Below are 23729 nucleotides of genomic sequence, written 5' to 3' on the forward strand. Positions count from 1 at the left end.
AGAACTGAAAAAATGTCATTGGTGCTTCCATTATGTTCTGTTTTTCCCATCCTCCCTCCCCCTGCAACAATCTCCCTTTGTACCCCACTCCCTTGTCACCCCCAGAAAAATTAATTTTATACTGACTAAGGTCTACCATGAATTTCCTTAATTCCATGTCACTTCAATTCTTTCGGTTGTTGATGGCTGCATGATTTTTAACCATCTCTCAATACTTAGACATAGCATAGATACATCATGAGGATAAGCATAAAAATGAACAGGTTAAATGTAAGGCTGTACTTGGTAGATGCACAAATAATCTAACTTAACCCCCAAAGGACAAGCTAATACACTTTTAAGTATGCACAAAAGTGAATATCCACGAGTTCCTTGCAATGAAATGCTTAACCACTGTGCTTTTAAGCAGGTGTTTTTGTCTTCCAATACTCTAGAACAGAACATCCTATCCTCATTTTATCAAAATTCAAATTCAAACCAGCTCTACAAAGCTGTACTGTGTGATTTCCCTGTACAATGCTTTTCTGGAGAAAGAAGATGGAAAGCAACCAGACATACACAGTCACGTCTCCTGGGTCTCAATTAAATGGTGAGGAAAGACATAAAACAGGTCATTGTGAAAATCATGAAAGTAGATGGAGGGGCAATGTAGGACCAGGACTGTTGTGTGTGGTTGAGCAGGTTGCATAGTGCACAAAGATGCAATATCTGAGAAGCACCACCCACATCTCATATCTTGTTGATTTGTATATTTCTCAGGACAATTTTATGGTAGGTAGTACTAAAGCATCCTGGCCTGCTGAAATCATTCTATTACAATAATTTGCAGACAAAGAGAAATAAAGTATCATGAGAAAGGCTACCTTTTTCTATTCACAAAAACGCACCATATAGATAAGAAGAGGGCCCACTTAGGGCTTAAGGGAACAGAGAATAAGCCTGTTTAATTGGGTCTAGGAGCCAAGAAAGGCCTTCTAAGGAGGGAAGGATTAGCAGTAGTTTAAAATTTTATTACAAACTGCACAGAATATCCAACTTTTACTAGATTTCTGGTATACGGTTTCTCCAAAAACACATTCTCAAGTTGCAGTTAGGCCTGAAAGAAATCTTTCCTTCAGCCTCTGAAGTTAATTAGCAAGTTCACAAAAGTGCTACAAAGCTAGAGCAAGAAGAAAGTTACATACACATCCTAGGCTGCCATGCTTTTCCTCTGACAGATTTCTGTGTCTTTGTTTTTTTTTTTTAATGTATTTTGTCTTGGTAGGTTATTTGGAAATTCTGGTATTTTCCAACATGTTTTGGTAGGGGATATGTGGAAGGGTCAAAGGGTAATTGCTGCTTAATGGCTGAACGTGTGAGCTACAAGGATCCTATTTTTCTGCTCCCCCCAAATTAACCATTATATAAATAAGAAAAATTAAAGTCTTTTCTTAAACTGGTTCCTCCATTTTGTTTTTTATTTCTTCTGAAGATTTTATTTATTTATTCATGAGCAACACAGAGAGAGAGGCAGAGACATAGGCACAAGGAGAAGCAGGCTCCATGCAGGGAGCCCGATTCAGGACTTGATCCCAGGACCCCAGGATCATGACCTGAGCCAAAGGCAGATGCCCAACCACTGAGCCACCCATGGTGCACCCCATGGTTTCTCCATTTTAGAGATGCCCAACCACTGAGCCACCCACCAGTGCACCCCATGGTTTCTCCATTTTAGAGATTTTAATCATCAGCCATTTGGGGGGCCAGGGAATAGATTCCCTTATAAAGAATAAGGTGCTTTGTCTCTAAGTAATAATTATTATAAATCTCAGTGACAATAACTAGTGTTATCATTATGTCAAATACTATAGTCTGTATGTAACACTGTTCTTAGGTGTTTGTGTTTACTTTGTTTTTCCCCAGGACAACTTCTGAGGTAAGAAATCTTTTTACCTCCATTTTACAGATTAGGGACCTGAGGCATTAACCCGTTTAAACCACCTGAGGTCACAGAGCTTTCCAGTGGTAGAAACCTAGAGCTTGCTGTGTGGCCCTAGAGCTCATGTTCTTGACCATACAACTTCCCTGTCTTACTGGGATAAATATCCAGCCTAGGCCAAAGATGAAATTGAAAAATATCCATTAAGGGACACCCGGAGAGCTCAGATGGTTAAGCAAGCATCCGACTCTTGATTTCTGCTCAGGTCATGATCTCAGGGTCATGAGATCAAGCCCTGCATTGGGCTCCATGCTTAGCATGGAGTCTGCTTGTCCCTCTCTCTCTGCTTTCCGCCACCACCCCCCCCCCCCCACTATCTTGGTCACTATCTCTCCCTCTTTAAAATAAATAAGTGAGGGGGATCCCTGGGTGGCTCAGCGGTTTGGCGCCTGCCTTTGGCCCAAGGCGAGATCCTGAAGTCCCGGGATCAAGTCCCGCATCAGGCTCCAGGTATGGAGCCTGCTTCTCCCTCTGCCTGAGTCTCTGCCTCTCTCTCTCATTCATAAATAAATAAATAAATAAATAAATAAATAAATAAATCTTTAAAATAAATAAATAAATATGTTAATAAAATCTTAAAAAAAAAAAAGAAAAACATTCATTAAGCTTTCTTGATTAATGGAAACACAAACCCAAGTCAACATCCCGAATTAACCACACTACCAGTATAATAAGCATATCAGCCAGAATGAGCTTTTGGACCTATCCTTCAGTGAGAAATGCAGGGTAAAAGTGCAAGGTGACACAAGATATTAGGGCTCTGACATTCTCAAAAAACTGGAGTCAGGCCTGGGCATTCAAATCTGCCAGGATTATTCCTCATTATCCAATCCTTGAGACTCAGACAGGCTAGATAACTCACCCGAGGCAGTCAATGGAGATTGGATCATTATTAACGTGAGCATTGCCTTAAGAATTCCCTAAGGGGTTTTTTGCAGAACTATTGTCCTTTGAGGATGCCTCATATAAAAACATTTTGTGGTCAGCAATTTCTGGAAACCTGGCCTATTACATCTGCCTCTGAAAGACAGAGTGTGTGTGGACCCATCCTGGGATGGGCCCCACAAAGCCCTGCCCTAATGAAACCTGGCTAACATTTAAATTCCAACATTACAGAAATCTGTTTGTTTGTGGAACTCTTTGTTTCTTAGAACATCTTTGGAACTACCAATTAAACTAGTGTTTGAGGGACACTCCTTCAAGGTGAGCATTTCATGGGAAGGAAATATCAGAAAGGGAGACAGAACATGAAGACTCCTAACTCTGGGAAACGAACTAGGAGTGGTGGAAGGGGAGGAGGGCGGGGGGTGGGGGTGAATGGGTGACCAGCACTGAGGGGGGCACTTGACGGGATGAGCACTGGCTGTGATTCTGTATGTTGGCAAATTGAACACCAATAAAAAATAAATTTATTATTTAAAAAAAAAAGGTGAGCATTTCAGTGAGAGACAGCAGAACACATAGAGAAGGAGAAAGAAAAGATAGAAAGGAAGATGGTTGGAGGCAGGAATGTGGGAAGAGTGCAAACTGAAATAGCCATAATGCTTACCATAGTGTTTCTTATGTACTAGTCCTAAGAACAATCTGTTCAATTGAAGTTACAAAGGGAAAAGGAGTTTTGATTATGTAAGATAAAACAGCAGGTCTGACATATTAGCAGGCCTGGGGTATTGTGTGCCGTGAGATCAGAGCACAGGATCACCTACACAGCATTTCTCCTCACTTCTAGGAAGGAGAAAGGCCATGGTGTGTTGATGTGAACCAGATCACCTAAGCAGAGGGAGGAAGATGGAAGAGAGTACCTACCCTTCACTTGGACTTTAGAGCTCCCAACTTTTTTTTAAACTGTTCTGGACTTTAATTTTCTTTTCTTTTCTTTTTATTTTAAAAGCAACAAAAGATAGAAGAAAGGCCAGAAAAGAATATTGAAACTCCCATTCCATGCAACACCACAGCATACAATATCTTTTTTTGTTTGTTTTTAAACTCAGAGGGAAGATTGATTTCTTTCATGAATCTTCCAAAAAACAAGGAGGAGAAAAGTTCCAGCACAGAAGAAATGTGGACACTCTTCAGCCACATCTGTAGACAGAGCCATATGATATGTTATTTTAAAAATACTTTCCTTTTTGCTTTAGCCCTTTGGGGTTTCTAGAATCTTTATAAGGAATCTCAGGGTGGTAGGGGTTTGTTCTGGGGAATATTCTCAATCACCAATGGCCTATAACCTACCCTAAACACTTCACAATAACCTAAATTTCAGCTCAGGAAGTCTGTGGGAATATTACTCATGAGCATATATTACTGTTTGCAAAGATTGTAAAGTAGGAAATGGTTTGTATTTGAGGCTATAAGTTTTTTACTTCTTTGAATCATTTTATGGGCAGAGAGGGAGGTTGCTAAGAAGGTTCTAACATTGAAATATTAATTGGGGCTGATGGCCCACAAAGAAAAATGATCTGTAGCATCAAGAAAGGCCCATCTGTCAAACCAGTGGGCTTTGAGTTTGAAGGGAGGGAGACTGGCCCCATGGGGACTTGGGGAGGATGGGGCACTGTCTGAGGTGAGTGGGGAAACTTAAGCTTCCTATTATTAATGAGAGCTGGGAGCAAGTCAGGCCAAGAGGAGTAGCTTCACAGGTAGCTTTCCTGAATGTCTTGCAAAGGGTACCAAGGGGCCCTTAATCTCTGGTAACTTCTAAACTCTCACTTTAGATCCCACAGAGTCTGGCTGTATTTCATGCCTGTGAAATCTCTGATTATTATAATAAATCTAGCTATACTCCCCTTTCTTTGAGCTAGCTGGAGGAGCTCTCTTTTTCTTCTTCCCAGAAAAAAGATCCTCAGTACTCAGGAGACTCGAAATAAATGGAGCATTTCAGTACAATGTGATACACTCAATCCTCCCTCAGGTGTCTTTTATGCTCTTGGACAGTATTTTGTCTATTTTATGAAAACTAAGCATAAAGCAAAACAAGAAGTAAAATTAAAAATCAGCTCTAGGGGCAGCCTGGGTGGCTCAGGGGTTTAGCGCCGCCTTTGGCCCAGGGTGTGATCCTGGGGATCTAGGATCGAGTCCCACATTGGGCTCCTTGCAGGGAGCCTGCTTCTCTCTCTGCCTGTGTCCCTGCCTCTCTCTGTGTCTTCCATGAATAAATAAATAAAATCTTAAAAAAAAAAAAAAAAAGTTCTAAATATACAGTCATTGTGAAGAATGATAAAACATTTTCACAACAATTGGGGCCTATAAAGGTCCCAAGGTGACAATGCAATTAGATTTTTTAACATTTATTTCTATATTTTGAGAAGGAAGAAGAAATCTACAATGTCCATGTACATGGTATGTGTAGCAAAGAGAAGATATACTAAAATTGCTCATTTTATTGGCATGTTAAAAATGGTAAGTGATTACATAAATTGTGTGCCTATTCAGAGTAGTAACACTATGGCAATTTTAAGTGAGCAATTTCTAGAAGGGTGAAAAAATACTCTTTGCCAAATATTCTACTATAATACAGCATGGAAGTATTTTATGTAAAATATTTTGAATGATTAAGAGGGGGAAATGACTTTCAAAATAAAATAAAATTCTTTTTCAATATACTTTATTTCAGTTTAAACTATGCCTTCTTTAAGAATATCATATTTTTGTGCAGCCCGGGTGGCCCAGTGGTTTAGCACTGCCTTCGACCCAAGGCCTGACCCTGGAGACCCGGGATCAAGTCTCACGTCAGGCTCCCTGCATGGAGCCTGCTTCTTCCTCTGCCTGTGTCTCTGCCTCTCTCTCTGTCTCTCATGAATAAATAAATCTTAAAAAAAAGAGAAGAATATCATATTTTTGGGACACCTGGGTGGCTCAGTGGTTGAGCATTTGCCTTCAGCTCAGGTCTTAATCCCAGAGTCCCAGGATCAGGCTCCCCACAGGGAGCCTGCTTCTCCCTCTGCCTATGTCTCTACCTCTCTCTCTGTGTCTTTCATGAATAAATAAAATAAAAAATCTTAAAAAAAAACCAAATATCATATTTTCAGGATGGAAAATTAAAATTGAGACACGTGAATACATCTTATGCTTGATCTAGTTGTTACCAGCCAATAACCATCAACTCATTCCTACTTCAGTGGAAGTTTCAAAATCACAGATATTTAGAAACATGCTGCTTCCATAGCAGCAATTAAAAAGTAAAACTAAGAAGATTTTATTGATTTTAACAAGGCTTAGAAAATTTATTCATCTTTTTAGCAGTGATTTTTTGCTCTTTTTTTAGTCTTTAGCAACATCTCATATTCTCTTTTCTAGATATATTTAGTAAATCATAAATTTTGAAAGTAGGTTAATTGTGACATTACTATAAAATTACACATTCTTATAGTAATATAGAATAACCAATATTTAATCCTCCTTTAAATATTTATTTATTTATTTTAGAGGGAGAGAGAGCACACACGTGCATGCATAAGCACATGCAGGTGTGCAGAGGGAGGGTCAGAGGAAGATGGAGACAGAGAATCTTAAGCTGGTGCCACGCCCAGCACGGAGCCCACAAGACTTGATCCGCATAACCCTGAGATCATGATGACCTGAGCCCAAATCAAGAGTCAGATGGTTAACCAACTGAGCCACTATATTTAATTCTTTTTTTAAAAAAAATATTTTATTTATTTATTCATGAGAAACACAGAAAAAGGCAGAGACACAGACAGAGGGAAAAGCAGGCTCCCTGTAGGGAGCCTGTTGTAGGACTTGATCCTGAGACTCTGGGATCACACCCTGAGCTGAAAGCAGATGCTTAACCTCTGAGCCACCAAGGTGTCCCTCCAGTACTTAATTCTTAATGTAAAGAGATACTGAACTATAGATTCAAGATCAGGCATCAAACACTCTAAGTACATGTAATGTCAGCTTAACATATACATAAAATACAATGTATGACAAATACTTGTAGGTAATTCATTAATAATTTAAAAAGCATGGTATAACATTTGCTGTTGCTATTAATTTATTAAGATGCAGACACTGGAATCAGGCTTTTATTTTTTTTTAAAGATTTTATTTATTTCTTCATGAGAGACACAGAGAGAGAGAGACAGAGACTTAGGCAGAGGGAGAAGCAGGATCATGCCTCGAGTCAAAGGCAGACGCTCAACCAATGAGCCACCCAGGTGTCCCAGAAATCAGGCTTTTAAACACAAATACTACAGTTACAAAATGCAAGTTTCTTCATGGTAACGTGGCGGCATGATGGTAGATAAGTGAAATCAGCAGTGTAATTGTTCCAAGATAAAATGCTAAGAAAATAGGAAGTAGACTTTCTTCTTTTATTCATATGTTGTTCAAGTTGTATCTTTTTTTGCCAACTATCCTGACCTCTAACAATTTCTGCTTGTCAAAACAGAGAAATGGCTCACCTGTAACAGACATACAGCCTAATGGAGCGATGAGAGTAATAGGAGCAAATCCATAGGCTGCAAAGTTGCCTGTCTCCCCCATGGCCATGAGCGCGGTCCCAGCCCACCACAACACACTCTTGAAGTAGGGCCCGGGATGTTCCTGGTGTGCCAACTGGACGTGAGAATATTTCTGGAAGTAAATCAGAAGGCAAATAAGAAAATATCTCTCCCAGTTAGAAGAACTTGCCTTGAAAATTTTTGGTCCTGTGTATTTGCATCATGGCTTTGAAATTTGCAGATTATTACAGAGCGATTATTATGGTTTTCTGCTTGTTCCAAACATATCAGCTGCAGAAGCGACTGTCATTAACAGAGAATTTTGTAGCAAAAGGGCCTTCCTTACATAAGAATGTTTAGTTCCTGTAGCTATAAAAAATTAGTATCAGTAACTATTCTCCAAAGGTGAGGAGTATGTTAAGGAGCTTAGTGTCTTTTCAGTCTCCCACACCACAATACTTCTTTCAGAATGTTGAAAAAGTCCAGCCAAAATAAACACTAATGAAATAAAATAAGTTACTAAAGAAAACCACTTTGAAAAGGGACTTAAATGTGTGAGTCAAAGTAGCTACCACAATAAACATACTGGGGCAGAATACTTTGCTAGTAGGGACCTGGGGTGATACATACTTGTTTATATCTGGTCAGAGTATTTCTTTGTATGAGGTACATACATTCCTGGAAAATTGGCCATTAAATAAAGCCCTGTTTCCTTATTAATTTTATGATGCCTGAACCTACTTTCTATTAAGAAGTATGTACAATTCTAGATGACATTTAAAAACTTAAAAAATAATAATAAAAGTACTAGAAGAAATACAGAACATTAAAAATAAATCTTGGTTTATGCCAAGATTATGAACATCTTTGGTACAAATTTGTGGTACGAATTCAAGCCACCAAGGCACTTTGCCTCAGACATGTAATATGATTAAGAGGCCATGAAAACATTTAATTTCTTTTAAAATCAGAAGAAGAAAGAAGTGAAAGCAATCTAGCCAATATTTGTCTTTACAACAATGAGGCCATAAAGTATAACTGTTTTTTGTGTGTGTGTATTTTGTGTGTGTATTTTTGTGCGTGTGTGTGGAGGAAGGATCCTGAGAAGTGCCTGAGGGCCATTTTTTTTTTTTTAAAGACACATTCAGCGTCATGATCAGACTACTACATTTAGCAATTAACAGCATGGGTGCAAAAAAAAAAAAGTACATTAAATCCCTTTGTTGGAATGCTTTCCACTTTCCACAGAACAGAAACTAAAATAATCTGTTATACAATTAGTCACAAATACAGTTCTCGAGTTTTTTGTCCATACCCATGAGTATTGTCTAAAACATGTCTTCTTTGTAGCAGCTAGACCCTGCCACCACTGTACTTGGCTGAGTTCACAGATCTGTTGTAACCTGTAGCTTCCCTGTCCCTTCTATGGCTCTCCTCTCCTGCTAAGCTTTGTTTCCTGGCAGTAATTAAAACCTTCTGCCACTGCCATAGCTGCTGCTGCTGCTGCTGGAACCGCCATAGCCACCTTGGTTTCGTGGTTTGGCAAAGTATTGGCCTCCACCACGACAGGGGCCAGAGCTTCTGCCTCCAAAATTTCCTCCTTTCATGGGTCCAAAATTTGAGGATCGATTATGGTAATTGCCAAAATCGTTATAGCTTGCGTCACCTCCAAAGTTGCTTCCATCATTATCAAATCCGTTATAGCCATCCCCACTGCCACCCTGTCCACCACCACCTCGACTGCCACCGAAGCCACCTCGACCACTGAAGTTCCCTCCACGACCAAAGTTGTCATTCCCACCAAAACCACCTCCACGACCACCACCAGAGTTTCCAGAACCACTTCGGCCTCTTTGGCTGGAAGAAGCACTAGCCATCTCTTGCTTTGATAGGGCTTTCCTTACTTGACAGTTGTGGCCGTTCACAGTGTGGTATTTTTGAATGACAATCTTGTCTACAGAGTCATGGTCGTCAAAGGTCACAAAAGCAAAACCTCTCTTTTTGCCACTACCTCGGTCAGTCATGATCTCAATCACTTCAATTTTCCCATACTGTTCAAAATAATCTCTTAGATGATGTTCTTCAGGGTCTTCTTTGATGCCACCAACAAAAATCTTTTTCACACTTAAGTGGGCACCAGGTCTTTTCAGGAGACAGCCCTCTTTGGTTCCATGACTCTTCTGTCCACCTTGTGCAGCTGAGCGTTCAAGGCCGCGTCCACCTCCTCCACGGTGGCCTACGTGAGGAACCCAAAGCCTCTGGAGCGCTTGTAATTGATTATAGTAACAATGCTGAGTTGTGAATTTAAAAGTTAGTAAGAGAGCTCATCTTAAAAGTTCTCATCTCAAGAAAAAATTTTAACTGTGTGAGGTGATGGACTTTAAGCTTACTATGTGATCATCTCCTAATACACACATACACCAAATCATTACACTGTATACCTTAAGCTAATACAATGTTATAGATCAATAAAAAAATAAAAATAAGACCATTGCAATGGCTTTCTGCCCCTGGACGCCACCGAGTAAGCATCGTTAAGGTGTCCTCTCCCACCGCCATCATGTCTAAGTCAGCGTCTCCCAAAGAGCCTGAGCAGCTGCTGAGGGCCCTTTAAAGTCATACTCTGTTCCTAGATCAAACTACAGAGTTAGAAAAATAAGCTCCTTCTTACCTGAATATTTAGGGAAATACTCATTACCAAATTTCCTAAAATGGCTAGCAAAACTCCAGAAAGGTGAATCTGTAAAAGAAAATGTTTTCTTTTTAAAATAGCATTTGTACGATACTTACTTAAAAAAAAAGAAAAGAAAAAAAAAGAGGCAACAACAACAAAATTTAAGTTGATTCATTTGTTTGCTCATTCAGCAAATATTTTCTTAAGCACCCATTTGTCAGGGTCATTTGGATTTTGAATAGTGGTTTTATTAGGATTTGTTTTTTTACACTTGTAGTCAAATATTTTTTTAGAACAAGCTCAACCCTTTACTGAATTCTCTAACTATCTGCCTCATTTGCTAAAATAAAGAAAATAGTTACCAGGTTCTGACTTTTTCTCATTAAGGTGCTTTCTTATTTGTCCTTTCCGTCCCTCTTCCTCAGCAATCCTTCTCATTGTGTTTATTGCCTTAAGTGTGGACTGTACAATTATTGCCCATCTTCTCTCCCTTGCTCCTATCTCTTAGTATATTCTGGAGGACTGTGGCATGAAAGAAAGATCACTGGCCTTCGAGTTAAAGCATGAATCTGGGATTTGGATCTGCTATCTTTTAAGGGGTGACTCTGAGCAAGTTATTTCAACTCCCTGGGCTCAGTAAACAAGATAATGTTGAATAAGATGTTTCCAAAATCCATTTACTTGTCAAGTTTTATGATCTCCATTGGAGACAGACTACATTTTCCCATCACTCCTCTGATCAAGAACCCACAGCGCTTCTCTCCAGTCAGCTACATCAAATATAAAACTACCACATCAGTTCCCCATAATCTGTCCTCATCCTGACCATACAACTGGCCACAGTATATTTAATGTATCCTCTACCTCAGGCACCTGGTGCAAGACATTCTCCAGCTGGTCACACTTTTGCTCACGTCTCTCCTCTCTCCTAGAGAGAGTGGTGCCCCGTCTTAGCCCATTCGGGTCATACTTCATCCTCCCAGCCTGCTCAGGTCTCCCTCCTTGAAACCCATTCAGACCACCACAGCCCATCCTTACTTTCTCAGACTCTAAGTGGTAATGCTTTTATTCTTTTATACTGGCACATGCATCATTATGTTCTAGGCAAATAGTCCAAGGGCTTCTATTGGATTTTCTACATCATCTATCACGTTCATCCACTGTCATGTCCATCATTACATTCTATGAATAGATGGCAAATTGCCTGAGGGCTTCTACTGGATCTTCTACATATTTACTTTGCAAAATTAGGGGCTCTTGAAAAAGTATATAGTGGTTTAAAACAAGAACTAAAAAGAGATTTAAAAATAAGTTCTTATACATTGCCCAAGATTTTTACTATAGATAGCGTTTACTATGGATAGTTTACTATAGATCCAGCCCAAGGTCAAAACATTCATTTGCTGCTCAAATGGCACAAAGGTGTCATAACTTGTAGCAGAATAAATTAGCAATGGCATCAGGGATCTTCCCCCTTCTTCTTCTATAGTACATAACTTCTAGCTAGCTTCAAATTCCAAGGAGTGATTTGAATTTCAAATGAATATTATAACCACAAGGAACCCTTTTTGGAATGCAAAATGTCTTTGAAGTTTTAGAACTTTATTATATATGCTAAAGTGAAATTCAGTGTTTTTTAAAAATAAAGCAGAAAAGTTGAAAACCCATTAAATAGTTGATATATAACATCCATAGTCTTTAATCAGTTAAAAATTTTCTTTTCCTAATAAAGGCACTTGGCAATAATTTTGATCACTATTCCTCATGAGGAAAAACTGTATCATAATAAAGTGCTATTTCCATGCTTTCAATTTATAATTGAATGCATTTGGCAGTAATCAGGAAAATAAAGATTCAGAAGAAGCTTGGGATTGAATGGATGATTATGAAATCTTCCATAATTATAAATTGTAGAATAGAAATAACTTATTTCAGTTCTTTAAGTCATTCACTGAGTAGTTTAAATGCCACCAGGCTGAGCATTTAGAAATTGATAATGATTTCTCAGATATGACACCAAAAGCACACACAACAAAAGAAAGAACAGATAAGCTGGACTCCATCAAGATTAAAATCTTTTGTGTAACAAAGGACACTATTAATGGAGTGAAAAGGCAATCTACTCAATAGGAATAAATAACTGCAAATCAAATGTCTCATAAAGATTGACATCCAGCATATACAAAGAATTCCTACAATTCAACAACAAATTAACAACCCAACTAAAAATAGGCAAAGGACTTGTATAGACATTTCTCCAAAGAAGATATACAAATGGCCAATAGGCACATGAAAAGATGTTCAACAGCACTAGTCACTAGGGAAATGCAAATCGAAATCACAATGAGCTACTACTTCACACTCATTAGAATGGCTACAATTAAAAACAACAACAACAGAAGAAGATATCAAGTGTTGGAAAGGATGTGGAGAAATTGAAACTCTTGTGTACTGTTGAAGAGCATGTAAAATGGTATAACTGCTGATCACATACAAGAATTAACTCAAAGACCTAAGAGCTAAAACTATGAAATGCTCAGAAGAAAACATAGAGATAAATCTTTATAATATTGGATTTGGCCACAGATTCTTATAGATAAGACATCAAGGCATAAGCAACAACAACAAAGATAATCAAACCTTATCACTATGAAAAATGTTTGTGTTTCAAAGGACACTATCAAGACAGTGAAAAGAACCCATAAAATGGTAGAAAATAATTGGAAATCATACATCTGAAAAGGGACTTGTATCTAGAATATATAAAGAACTCTTACAACCCAATAACAAAAAGACAACCCAATTAAAATTGGGCAAAGGATCAGAATAGACACTTCTCCAAAGAAGACAAATGGCTAATAAGCACATGAAAAGATGTTCAACATCATTAGTCATCAGGTAATGCAAATAGAAAGTACTGTGATAAACCACTTCACACAAATTAAGATGGCTATAATCGAAAAGTCAGATAATACCAAGTGTTAGCAAGGATGTAGAGAAATCAGAAGCCTCATACAAGCTGATGGAAGTATAAAACAGTGCAACCACTTTGGAAAACAGTCTGGCAGTACCTCAAAAATGTAGGCATCGAATTTCCATTTGACTCAGCAACTCCATGCGTAGGTATACATCCAAGAAAAATGAAAACATACATCTACACAAACACTTGTACACAAATGTCTATAGCAGTATTATTCATAATACAGCCAAAAGTGATAATGACTCAAATGTTTATCAACTAATGAATAAACAAAACATAGTATGTTCATACAATGGAATATTATTTATCCATAAAAAAGGAAGGAAACAGATATATGCTACAACCTGGGTGAGCCTGGAAAAATGTATGCTATGTAAAAGAATCTAGTCATAGATGACTACATGTTATATGATTCCTTTTATATGTAAGGTCCCCACTAGGCAAATCTATAAATAGAGAAAGCAGATTAGTGGTGGCTTAGTCCAGGTAAAGATGCAGAGCTTAGGGATGACAGCCAAAGGGTGGATTGTTTCTTTTTGAGGTGATGAAAATGTCCTAAAGTTGATTGTGATGGTCTCATAACTCTGAATATACTAGAAATCAGCCAATTGTACACTTTAAAATAAGTGAACTGTATGCTATGTGAATTACATTTCTATAAAGTTGTTAGAAACAATAATTTTTTATTTTTATGTTTTAAAAGATTTTATTTATTTGAGAGGGGGGGGGGAGAGAGAACGCACAAGCAGGGGAAGCAGCAAGCAGAGGGAGAGGGAAAAGCTCCCTAGAGCAAGGAGCCCAATGTGGGGCTTGACCTCAGGACCCTGGGATCATGACCTGAGCTCAAAGCAGACACCCCCACTGAGCCACCCAGGGATCCCCCACAATCAATAATTTTAATACACAAAGTATTTACATCTCTTTTTCTGACCCCCAAAAAATAAAATGCTACCAATGAAGCTAGCCTTCTTATAATCTCTTCTCTCTTCCAGAGATAACTTTTTAAAAAATATTTATTTATTCATGAGAGACACAGAGAGAAAGGCAGAGGCACAGGCAGAGGAAGAAGTAGGCTCCATGTAGGAGCCTGATGCGGACTCGATCCCAAATCCCGGGATCATGACCTGAGCTGAAGGCAGCCGCCCAACTGCTGAGCCACCCAGGCACCCCAAGAAACTCTTTTTCTGAAGTTGATATAAACTTCTTTCCTTCCTAGATTTGCCTTTATTATATTTTAGTGAATTTTTTCATCTTCTTCATTTAGATGCTTAACTCATTAGCTTTTCCTTTCTTCCTAATAATATATACAAGTGCAGCTATACATATTCCCTTAAGTTCACCCCGTTTTAGCTCCATACATACTTTTAGCTCTATACATGTAGTTTTCATTGGCATTTAGTTCTAAATATCTCCTAATTATTTTATTATTTTTATCTGAACCTTCTATTATTTAGAGGTCTGTTTTTTAATATTTTAATAATGGAGGTGTTGTTTATTGTTTTGTTACCAATTTCTAATTTTATTGAGTTGTGGGCAGAAAATATGCTGTGTACAAATTAACACTGCTTTTTGACCTACTATATGGTATAAACTGAAATTTGTTTTGTGACCTAATAGTGTATGGTCAAGTTTTATAAGTATTCCATGTATGTTTGAAAGAGAGTATTTAATTGTTCGGTTAATACACTTTATATATATTTTGCTATCTATCCATCCATCTACCTAACTCCATTAATTCATTGGTCAAATCTTTGATACGCTTAATAATAATACTTACCTGGCAGGGGAGATACCATGATCATGATACGCTTAATAAATTTTGGACTTTTTTGTCTATCAATTGTCAATGTAGGTATATTAAAAATCTAACTATGAACATGGATTTATCTATTTTCCTTTTAAATATACTGAATTTTGCTTTAAAATATGTAAAGTGCTATAGTGTTAGGAATGTAAAAATTCAGGATTGTTTTACCCTCTCAGTTAATTGTTCTTTCTATCATGATATATTGCCTCTTTTAATCACCATATGTTCTCACTTTAAAGTTTAACTGCTTTCTTTTAAAATTTTTTATTTATTCATGAGAGACAGAGAAAAGCAGAGACATAGGTAGAGGAAGAAGCAGGCTCCTCACAGGGAGCCCGATGTGGGATCCTGGGATCACAACCTGAGCCGAAGGCAGATGCTCAACCAGTGAGCCACCCGGGTGCCCCTATGTCACTGCTTTCTTCAGATATTTGCCACTTTCCACATCATGTACTTTCAACATCTCCATGTCATTATACTTAGGTCTCTTAATTTTTAATTTTTTTTTAATTTATTCATGATAGTCACAGAGAGAGAGAGAGAGGCAGAGACACAGGCAGAGGGAGAAGCAGGCTCCATGCACCGGGAGCCCAATGTGGGATTCGATCCCGGGTCTCCAGGATCGCGCCCCGGGCCAAAGGCAGGCGCCAAACCACTGCGCCACCCAGGGATCCCTTAGGTCTCTTATACATTGAAACTAACTGAACTGGAAAAAAATAAAACCTGAGACTTTCTGTTCAATGTGAAGTTTGGTCCATTTTATTTATTGTGATTATAAATATATTCATTTGTTTCTACCTTTTTTTTTTTTGTATTTGTAGTTATTTTGCTTTTTCTGTGCTATTTTCTCCTTTCCTCAGGATTAGTTGATTAGTCTTTGCTTTTTTCCTCTCCCTAGTCTTTGGCAAAGAAGTTATACAGCTTACTTATTTTCTTTTAGTAATTATTGTTAAAATTTTAAAACTTTTTATTTTGAAATAATTTTGAAAGAAATGTAAAGGTAGGTCCTTGTCCACTCTTCCCCCAGGCTCCCCTCAAAGCTCCCATCTTACACAATTATACAAAACATCAAAGTCAAGAAACTGGCGTTGGTAAAGATCTTGTTCAGATTTTACCAGCTATGCAAGCACTTGCGTGTATGTGTGTATGTGAGAACAGGAGACTCATCTGTACCATCACCATAAGATTCTCTTATGTTACCCATTATTGATACACCTGTTTTCTTCTCTTCCCCATCTCTAACCTATAGCAACCACTAATCTGTTCTCCATCTCCAGAATTACATTAATTTACATATGCTACTTAAATGGAACCATAGAGCTGATATACTTTTGAAATTGGCATCAGCCTTAAGGTTCATCCAAGTTGTTGGATCAACAGTCCAATCTTTTTATTTATTTTATTTTTTTAAAGATTTTATTTATTTATTCATGAGAATACACAGAAAGGAGAGAGAGAGAGAGAGAGAGGCAGAGACACAGGCAGAGGGAGAAGCAGGCTCCATGCAGGGAGCCCGACGTGGGACTCAATCCCGGGTCTTCAGGATCATGCCCTGGGCTGAAGGCGGCGCTAAACCGCTGATCCACCCGGGCTGCCCCCAGTCCTATCTTTTTATTTTTATTATTATTATTATTATTATTTTTAATACCAGTCTGATCTTTTTAAATGCTGAGTAGTATTCCATGGTATGGATGTACCACAATTTATTTAACCATTCACTCACTGAATGACATTTGAGTAGTTTCCGATGTTGGGCTGCGTGAATCAAGCTGCTACGAATACTGTGTTTAAATTTTGCATGAAAATAAGTTCATTTCTCTGGGATAAATGCCACAAGTGTAATTGCTGGATCATGTGGTAAGCCTATTTTAAGCTTTGAAAAGAACTGCCAATCTATTTTCCAGAGTAGCTATCCCATTTTACATTCCCAACATTAATATTTGAGCAATACAGTTTCTCTACTATGAAATTGCATTCTTGATATAAATTCTAATGTTAATCAATATCCTTAGCCTCCCGACATTATAAAAACTTTAACTACAGTGTCTCCTCTCTTATACCTTTTTTAAAAAATAATTTTAATTTAGATCCAATTAATTAACATATAACGTATTATTGGTCAGAGGTAGAGGTCAGTGAGTCCACAGTCTTGTAGAATACCCTGTGTTTATTATATCATGTGTCCTCCTTAATGTCCATCACTCAGTTACCCCATCCTCCTACCTCCCTCCCCTCCAGTGACCCTCAATTGTTCTTGATAGTGTATCAGTTCCACCTTGCTTTTGTAGCCTCAAATTCGTCATTGTTATGATTGTTTCATGCAATCAATATTTGCCTTATTTATCCATGTTTCTTTGCTCATCACTGCTCTTTAAAAAAAATGGCTTTATTGAGATATGATTCATATGCCATCATGTTCACCCTTTTAAAGCATACAACTTAATAGCTTTTAGAATATTCAGAGTTGTACAACCATCACCACTATCTGAGTTTGGAACATTTTCATCACCCCAAAACAAACTCCATACCCATTATCAGTCATTTCCCATTCCCTCCTCCACTCAGTCCCAAACTACTTTCTGTCTGTAGGGATTTGCCTATTGTGGATATTTTATACAAATTGACTCATAACAATATGTGACCTTTTGTGGCTGGTTTCTTCATTTAGCAAGTTGTTTTCAAGGGTACTACGGTGTAGCATGTATCAAGTATGTGGAATGTATCATTTCTTTGTATGGCTATGAAATACTCCATTGTAAGGATACACCACATTTTATTTATGTATTCACCAGCTGATGGACACTTGGATTGCTTCTATTTTTGAGGTAATAAATTCCTGTATCTTAATTTTTCTTCAGTGTCCTGAACTTCCTAGTAGCTCTTTCAATGAAATCTTTGAGTTCCAATTCTCTGTTATTCTGCAAATACCTTTATGTCATCTTTCCCCTTGAGTAGAGAAATACAGGCTGACAGTTTCTTCATTCAGTGCTCTGGTGATATTATTCCATTGTCTCCTGGCCCTTGTCATTGTTGACAAGGGTTGACAACCTACTGCTGTCAACCTAAATGTAGCTCCTTTGCAACATTTGACAAATGATAGTCTGCCATTTTTCTCAGGATGCTCTTAAGATTTTCTTTGTCATTGATTTTCAGCGGTTTCACTACAATTTTTCAGTATGTGAATCACTTTTTTCTCAGGACTCATGCTTCCTCAGTTTGAAGATTCATGTCTTTCACAAATTTGGTTAAGTTCTCTGCTATTATCTCTTCAAATGTCAGCTCCCTTTTGTTCTATTTTCTCCACATGGAACTCCTGTTACCAGTATGTTAGACTCTTAAATTCTATCCTCCTTCTTTCCTATTAATATCATATTTTCAAATTCTTCCTCCTTTTATATTGAATTCTGGACAATTTCTTGACATCTGACTTCTAAGTTAGCTTTTCTGACTTCCTTCCTCTGAATCTAGTCTTTATACACTTCTATGTCTCCATATATTATACTGTATATAATGATTTTGTACAAGTTCATTTTCCCTCTAGAATATAAGATCCTTGAGGGCAAAGCTATGACTTCCTTATCAACTCATTTTTTACCCTAATGACTAGTATAGAACCTGGCAGAAAGTTGTTTTTTAAATGCTATCTGAACTGATTATAAACTTCTAGAAATAATACATTTTGGCCTTTGGTCCTAGCATGATCTCACAGGGAATATTTTGTAATCAACTAGAGTTTGAATATACTAAGCTCTTGGTTTTTGGTGAGAACACAAGTTTGTCCCAGAATTCAGATTTCAACATCTGAGTTTCCACTAGCGTACAATAAAAATCTGCTTGTTGACTTTTAAAATCTACTTAATTTATATTATACAAAGAATAAGAACTATATAGGTATTTAAAGCAAGTGTCAGAAACAGTTTCCTGATAAACTTAGTATATCTTATTCTTGATTTTTCTGAAACTTTACCTAATTATTCAAGGTTAATTGCACACTCATTATATTCATTTCACACATACTTGTAATATACTAATACAGTAAGTCCTCATCAATGCCCCTAATTAAAGGGGAGGGAAACGTCAAGTTTGCAGTGTTTTTAAAAAAAGGTGATTTAATTACCTGCATGAACATACAGTAACTTCAAGTAACCAGTATTAAATGCTGTTTCCAATTAGAGGTTCTGGTAAATGAGCTTTAATGATTACAAAATCCTCATCTGCAATCAGGAGTATCATTTGCATACAGTGAGCAGGCCCCTATAAACTTGCCATTTAAATGAAAGATGTCTAGTTTACATCATTACTTTATTCAGAGTGTTCTCTATTTTCTAGCATTTTAGAATTAGTGGGAGTTTAGATTCCTTTCCTTTCCCCACCCTCTTTCACCCCTCGTTTATGTGGAGACTGGTCAGGAAAGAGAACAGAGGGCCAAAGAAGGAAGGTGACTTGTGCAAAAGTCACGTAGCTAGAAGCAGGCAAATTTTGGCCCCAAGGCACCCAGCTCACATCTGAATCACTATTTTTTTGCTGACAGCACTCAATAACCTCCTAGATAGGCAATGTCAATTTAGTGCAATTTTAAAATTAGCAAAATCTGTTTCTTTTTCTTGGTGCAAGTAAAGTAAAACAAAGATAATAACCATAAGGAAAGGTTGCTCCACCGCTTAACAATGCAGTTAGAAGTACAGGCTGGGCATGCATGCCCTTAATTTGTTCAGTGCTCTCTCTTGTCACCACTGTGGCTTAATTCCTGACTTTTCCAGGATGTCTTAGCAAACAGATGGTGGGAGCCACAGCAAACAGTTTATCTGGAATGAGATTCAACATATCAGCACTGATAAGTATCAAGAATGTTTTTGTTTTATTTGGAATACCAATCTTCTAGCCTACCTTTTGTACCAGAGTGTTCTCTATGTATTTTGCATAGTTATTGCCCTGTAATCCATGGGCGGGGTGGTTTGCCCAGATGGAGGTGGGATATAACAGGGCTATGTGGAATTGGTAATAGTCTGTCCTGGCTCCGCTTCAAAACATAAATTCAGAATCAGACCCCAGTGGAGCTCATGCATGGTTCAAAAGGACCACAGAGGGATCCCTGGGTGGCGCAGCGGTTTAGCGCCTGCCTTTGGCCCAGGGCGCGATCCTGGAGACCCGGGATCAAATCCCACGCCGGGCTCCCGGTGCATGGAGCCTGCTTCTCCCTCTGCCTATGTCTCTGCCTCTCTCTCTCTCTGTGTGACTATCATAAATAAATAAAATTAAAAAAATAATAAAAAAAACCAAAAGGACCACAGATTCAGAGCTAGTTTTGCGCACTATAATATAGTCATATCACCTTGCAACTGGAATAATGCTACCTTTTTGTTCCAGGCAGGAAAATATTCCTGAACACACAAATGACAGATTTAGTACTGGAATACCTCAGGTTGAGTGATTTGGGTCAACTATCCCTGTGGGAATGACCAGAAGAGCCTGAATCTGCAAGGGGATGATGTGTGTGAGAAATGGGTATTCGGTTCACCCCATATCACAGGAAACTCTTAGGAGTTTAGCTGGGATTATTTTGCATTTGCACCTTATAAACAGATAGACAATTACCTCACTTCCAGAACAGTTAGGAAGGGTCATGAGGCCATCCAAATTCTTAGTAATACTTTGTAATACCTAAGTATTAGGAGTGAAGACTCATAATGAGTGTAACTTACTTTTAAAGGGTATATTACAATATAAAATGAAAAAATATACAGAGCAAGAGAACAAACAAATGTTTCACAATGTTAACAACTGGTGAATTCTCCAGGTGAAGGGCATGTGGTATTTATTGTTCTATTCCTTTTCATTTTCTGTAAGTTGGAAAATTTTCAAACTAAGAAGTTAAAAAAAAAAAAAAAACACTGCTTTACAGACTTAATGAAATTGAAAGGAATATGGATTCATTTAAAAAGAGTTAAAAGAGGAGATAATGATAAGAAAAGCAAGAAATACAAAGCAAGCCAGGTGAACCAAAGATAGTAAGGGGGAAAATAAGACTATTGCACAACTCTCAACCAGACACTGCTGGGGAGAAACACACAATGTGGAGGACATGGATGTGAAATGCAAGGGGTCAGAGAGAAGGGAGCTATGGCAGAGACAACCAGAAGATGCTCTCAGCAGGTACTATTCATTCAGCCATGCATCCATTTGGCATTCATTCCACAACAGGCCAGTATTAGATTCTAATACTCTATGTCAGGAACTGAGAATGCAAAGTACCCTCAGGGAGCTCAGAAGAAGTAGAAAAAGCAACCAATAACAAACGGACTACCACCTGTTAAATCTGGGGTAGAGGTAGGTGCTTTACAGAACTCATGGGAACAGAGAATGTGAATCTGCCTACTTTGGAGAGTATATTAGCTACAGGAGTGGCTATGACAAACTGTCACACACTTGGTGGCTTAAAACAACAGAAATTTATTCTCTTACAGTTTTGGAGGCGAGAAACCCAGAATCGATTTCACTGGACTTAAATCAAGATGGCACAGCTACATTCCCTCTGAAGGCTCTAGAGGAGAATTTGTTTCTTGCCTCTCCCATTTTTTGGTGGCTCCTGGCACATCATTGGTTTATAGTTCTATCGCTTCAATCTCTAGGTCTCTGGCCACATCATCTTCTCTTTTTTTGTTTGAAATCTCCCTATGCTTCCCTCTTTTATTAAGATGGCATTTAGGATCCATCCAGATAATCCAGGATAATCTTCCCATCTCAGGGTCTTTATCTTAATCATATCTGTGGTAAACAGGGTGTCTGAAGGGCCTTGAAGCAGATGATGCCAGGAGAGCTGGACTGGAGAGGCAGGCATGGGCCAATGTCTACCATGAATCTGTAGGCCGTATTCTGGCACAAAAGACTCTAAACTAGAGGATAGATCCAGATTTGATTTTTAAGAAGACTCATCCTGGCTGCAGTGTGGGGGATGGACTGGCACAGAGCAAGACCAGAGAATAGGGAAACCACTGGGGAAATTACTTCAGGATTTCGGAGAAGTAGGGGCAGTGGGAGAGTTCATTACAACAGGGCCATGAAGAAACAATATTCATATTTACAGTGGTAAACATTGGAGACAACCTGAAATATGTAATGCTTTTTGGATTACTAGATGGGTTGGACTATTCTCACCATGAATTTCCTTTGCCCTTGCAGATAAATGAGTTGTCTGCAATACGACCCCAAACTGAGTTAAAACCATAATACCATATTTGAGGGAGAAAAAGAAAGAAAAATGTTCAGGCATGAACAGATTTTCAATTTGTTATCTTGGTTATTGTATGCTATAAGGTTATTACCTTTCTATCCTGAGAAAGTCTCATGGCACTGGATCCAAAATCTGGTGATGTAAAGCCAACAGAATAGATCTGGGTTACATAACACAGTATTCCTTGCTATTCTTACAAGTGGTTCCATGCCAATTTGTAATCAACCTTAAAACCTAGACAGAAAAATCCCAACATATTGCCTTCCCATACAATTAAGAACGATTACATTTTGTCTTTTACTTGGGAACATATTTACTTACATAACTGCACATTCATTACTTTTATAAACCAAACTCCATTAAGGATAAACCTTACAAAGCTTACCGGAAGCCACCGTGTTTTTTGCCTTAGAGAAATTTAAGTTTCCATCAGTAGGAAAAACAAGACGCCCTTTGCAGAATTTTGTGTGTGTGTGTGTGTGTGTGAGAGAAAAAAAAATATGGAAGAAGTAATATATTTAATAACACATCCTTTGAGTGCTTTTAACATTTTGTTAAAAGGAGAGCAATAATAGTGAAGGTGAGATTACTAGTTCAGGAGGTCTTAAACTTGGTTCTATGATAAAGTAAACTGACCCTACAGAAGGCTGCAAAGGGAATCTCTGAAACAAGGGCAGACATGCTGAACATAAAGAACGTATTGTTTCCATCCAGGCAGATCTAAGGTCCTATAACTTTCAAATTTTCCAAGAACATATTCATCATAGTCATTTCAAAACTCTATAGTTCCTTGTTTTCAAAGAAGCAGGATTGCAGTCTGCCTTTTGTAAGGCTGGCCCAGAGTTTGGAAGAGGCTTCGCATCCTAAAGCCGGAACTTGAGAGCTCTTGTAGTTAAAAGGCCCTCCCTCACCCCTGCCTGAGTCTCTGGGGTACATGTCCTTCTGAAGATAGATGCCTGCCTTGAACTCTGTGTTTGGGCAGCTCCATCTTCCTGGAGACTGAACTCTATCCTCTGTGTCAGGCATCAATCAGCCACGGGATGAGTCTCTGCCTCTGCATGATGAGGGATAATGACACTGCTTCTTTCTGACAGACTTCTGCCAGACACTCCTATGGCTCTTGCCACCCACCAGACCAGATTTTTCTGACAGCAGAGCAGGAATCGAGTTCAAGTTTTCTACACCTGTTAGGCATTGTGACTTGTACTCCTCATTGCCTCCATAGGGCCACTCCTCATAGCCAAAATAATTTCTCCTATCCCCCAGCTCCTCTTTCCTGGCCAATGATGGTGACTGTGATTTGGGTCTGCAATTGTAGTTCAAAAAACTAATAAAACACTCTACGTGTAATACACAATTATACTCAATTTCATGGCTGCCGCAGATGCTTATAACATGAGGTCTGCTTATACCTTGCTCACAAAGAACCAACCACTCATTTCTCTACTGCTGTGACTCAGCCAGCCATATCCAAAGGTATATTATAGTTTCCTCTTCCGCTTTGGTGCTCTTATTTACAATTACATACCTGTATTACGTTAGTCTGCAAGCCTAATGTAAACAGTCTATCAGATAGTATAAGCAAGGGTAGCTTCACACCAGTCCTTCAAATGTT

General features: G+C 38.3%; 1 protein-coding gene across 6 annotated transcripts in view; it reads right to left on the minus strand.

Moving 5' to 3' along the window:
- NIPAL2 (NIPA like domain containing 2) overlaps positions 1 to 23729 on the minus strand; it is a 76863-nt gene that overhangs the window by 44240 nt on the left and 8894 nt on the right. For 3 of the 6 annotated variants that reach the window (XM_038555149.1, XM_038555150.1, XM_038555148.1), the window contains exons 2-3: positions 19521 to 19688; positions 10094 to 10162 (exon numbers count right to left, since the gene is read on the minus strand). In XM_038555149.1, coding sequence (XP_038411077.1) covers positions 10094 to 10162; positions 19521 to 19581 — 130 coding nt within the window. In that variant the 5' untranslated portion in view covers positions 19582 to 19688. Of the gene's footprint in view, positions 1 to 7383; positions 7556 to 10093; positions 10163 to 19520; positions 19689 to 23729 lie in introns of those variants that run through there. The other 3 variants (XM_038555147.1, XM_038555146.1, XM_038555145.1) reach the window with 2 other exon arrangements.

Source organism: Canis lupus, chromosome 13 (genome assembly GCF_011100685.1).
Source record: "Canis lupus familiaris isolate Mischka breed German Shepherd chromosome 13, alternate assembly UU_Cfam_GSD_1.0, whole genome shotgun sequence".
Classification (NCBI taxonomy): Eukaryota; Metazoa; Chordata; class Mammalia; order Carnivora; family Canidae; genus Canis; species Canis lupus.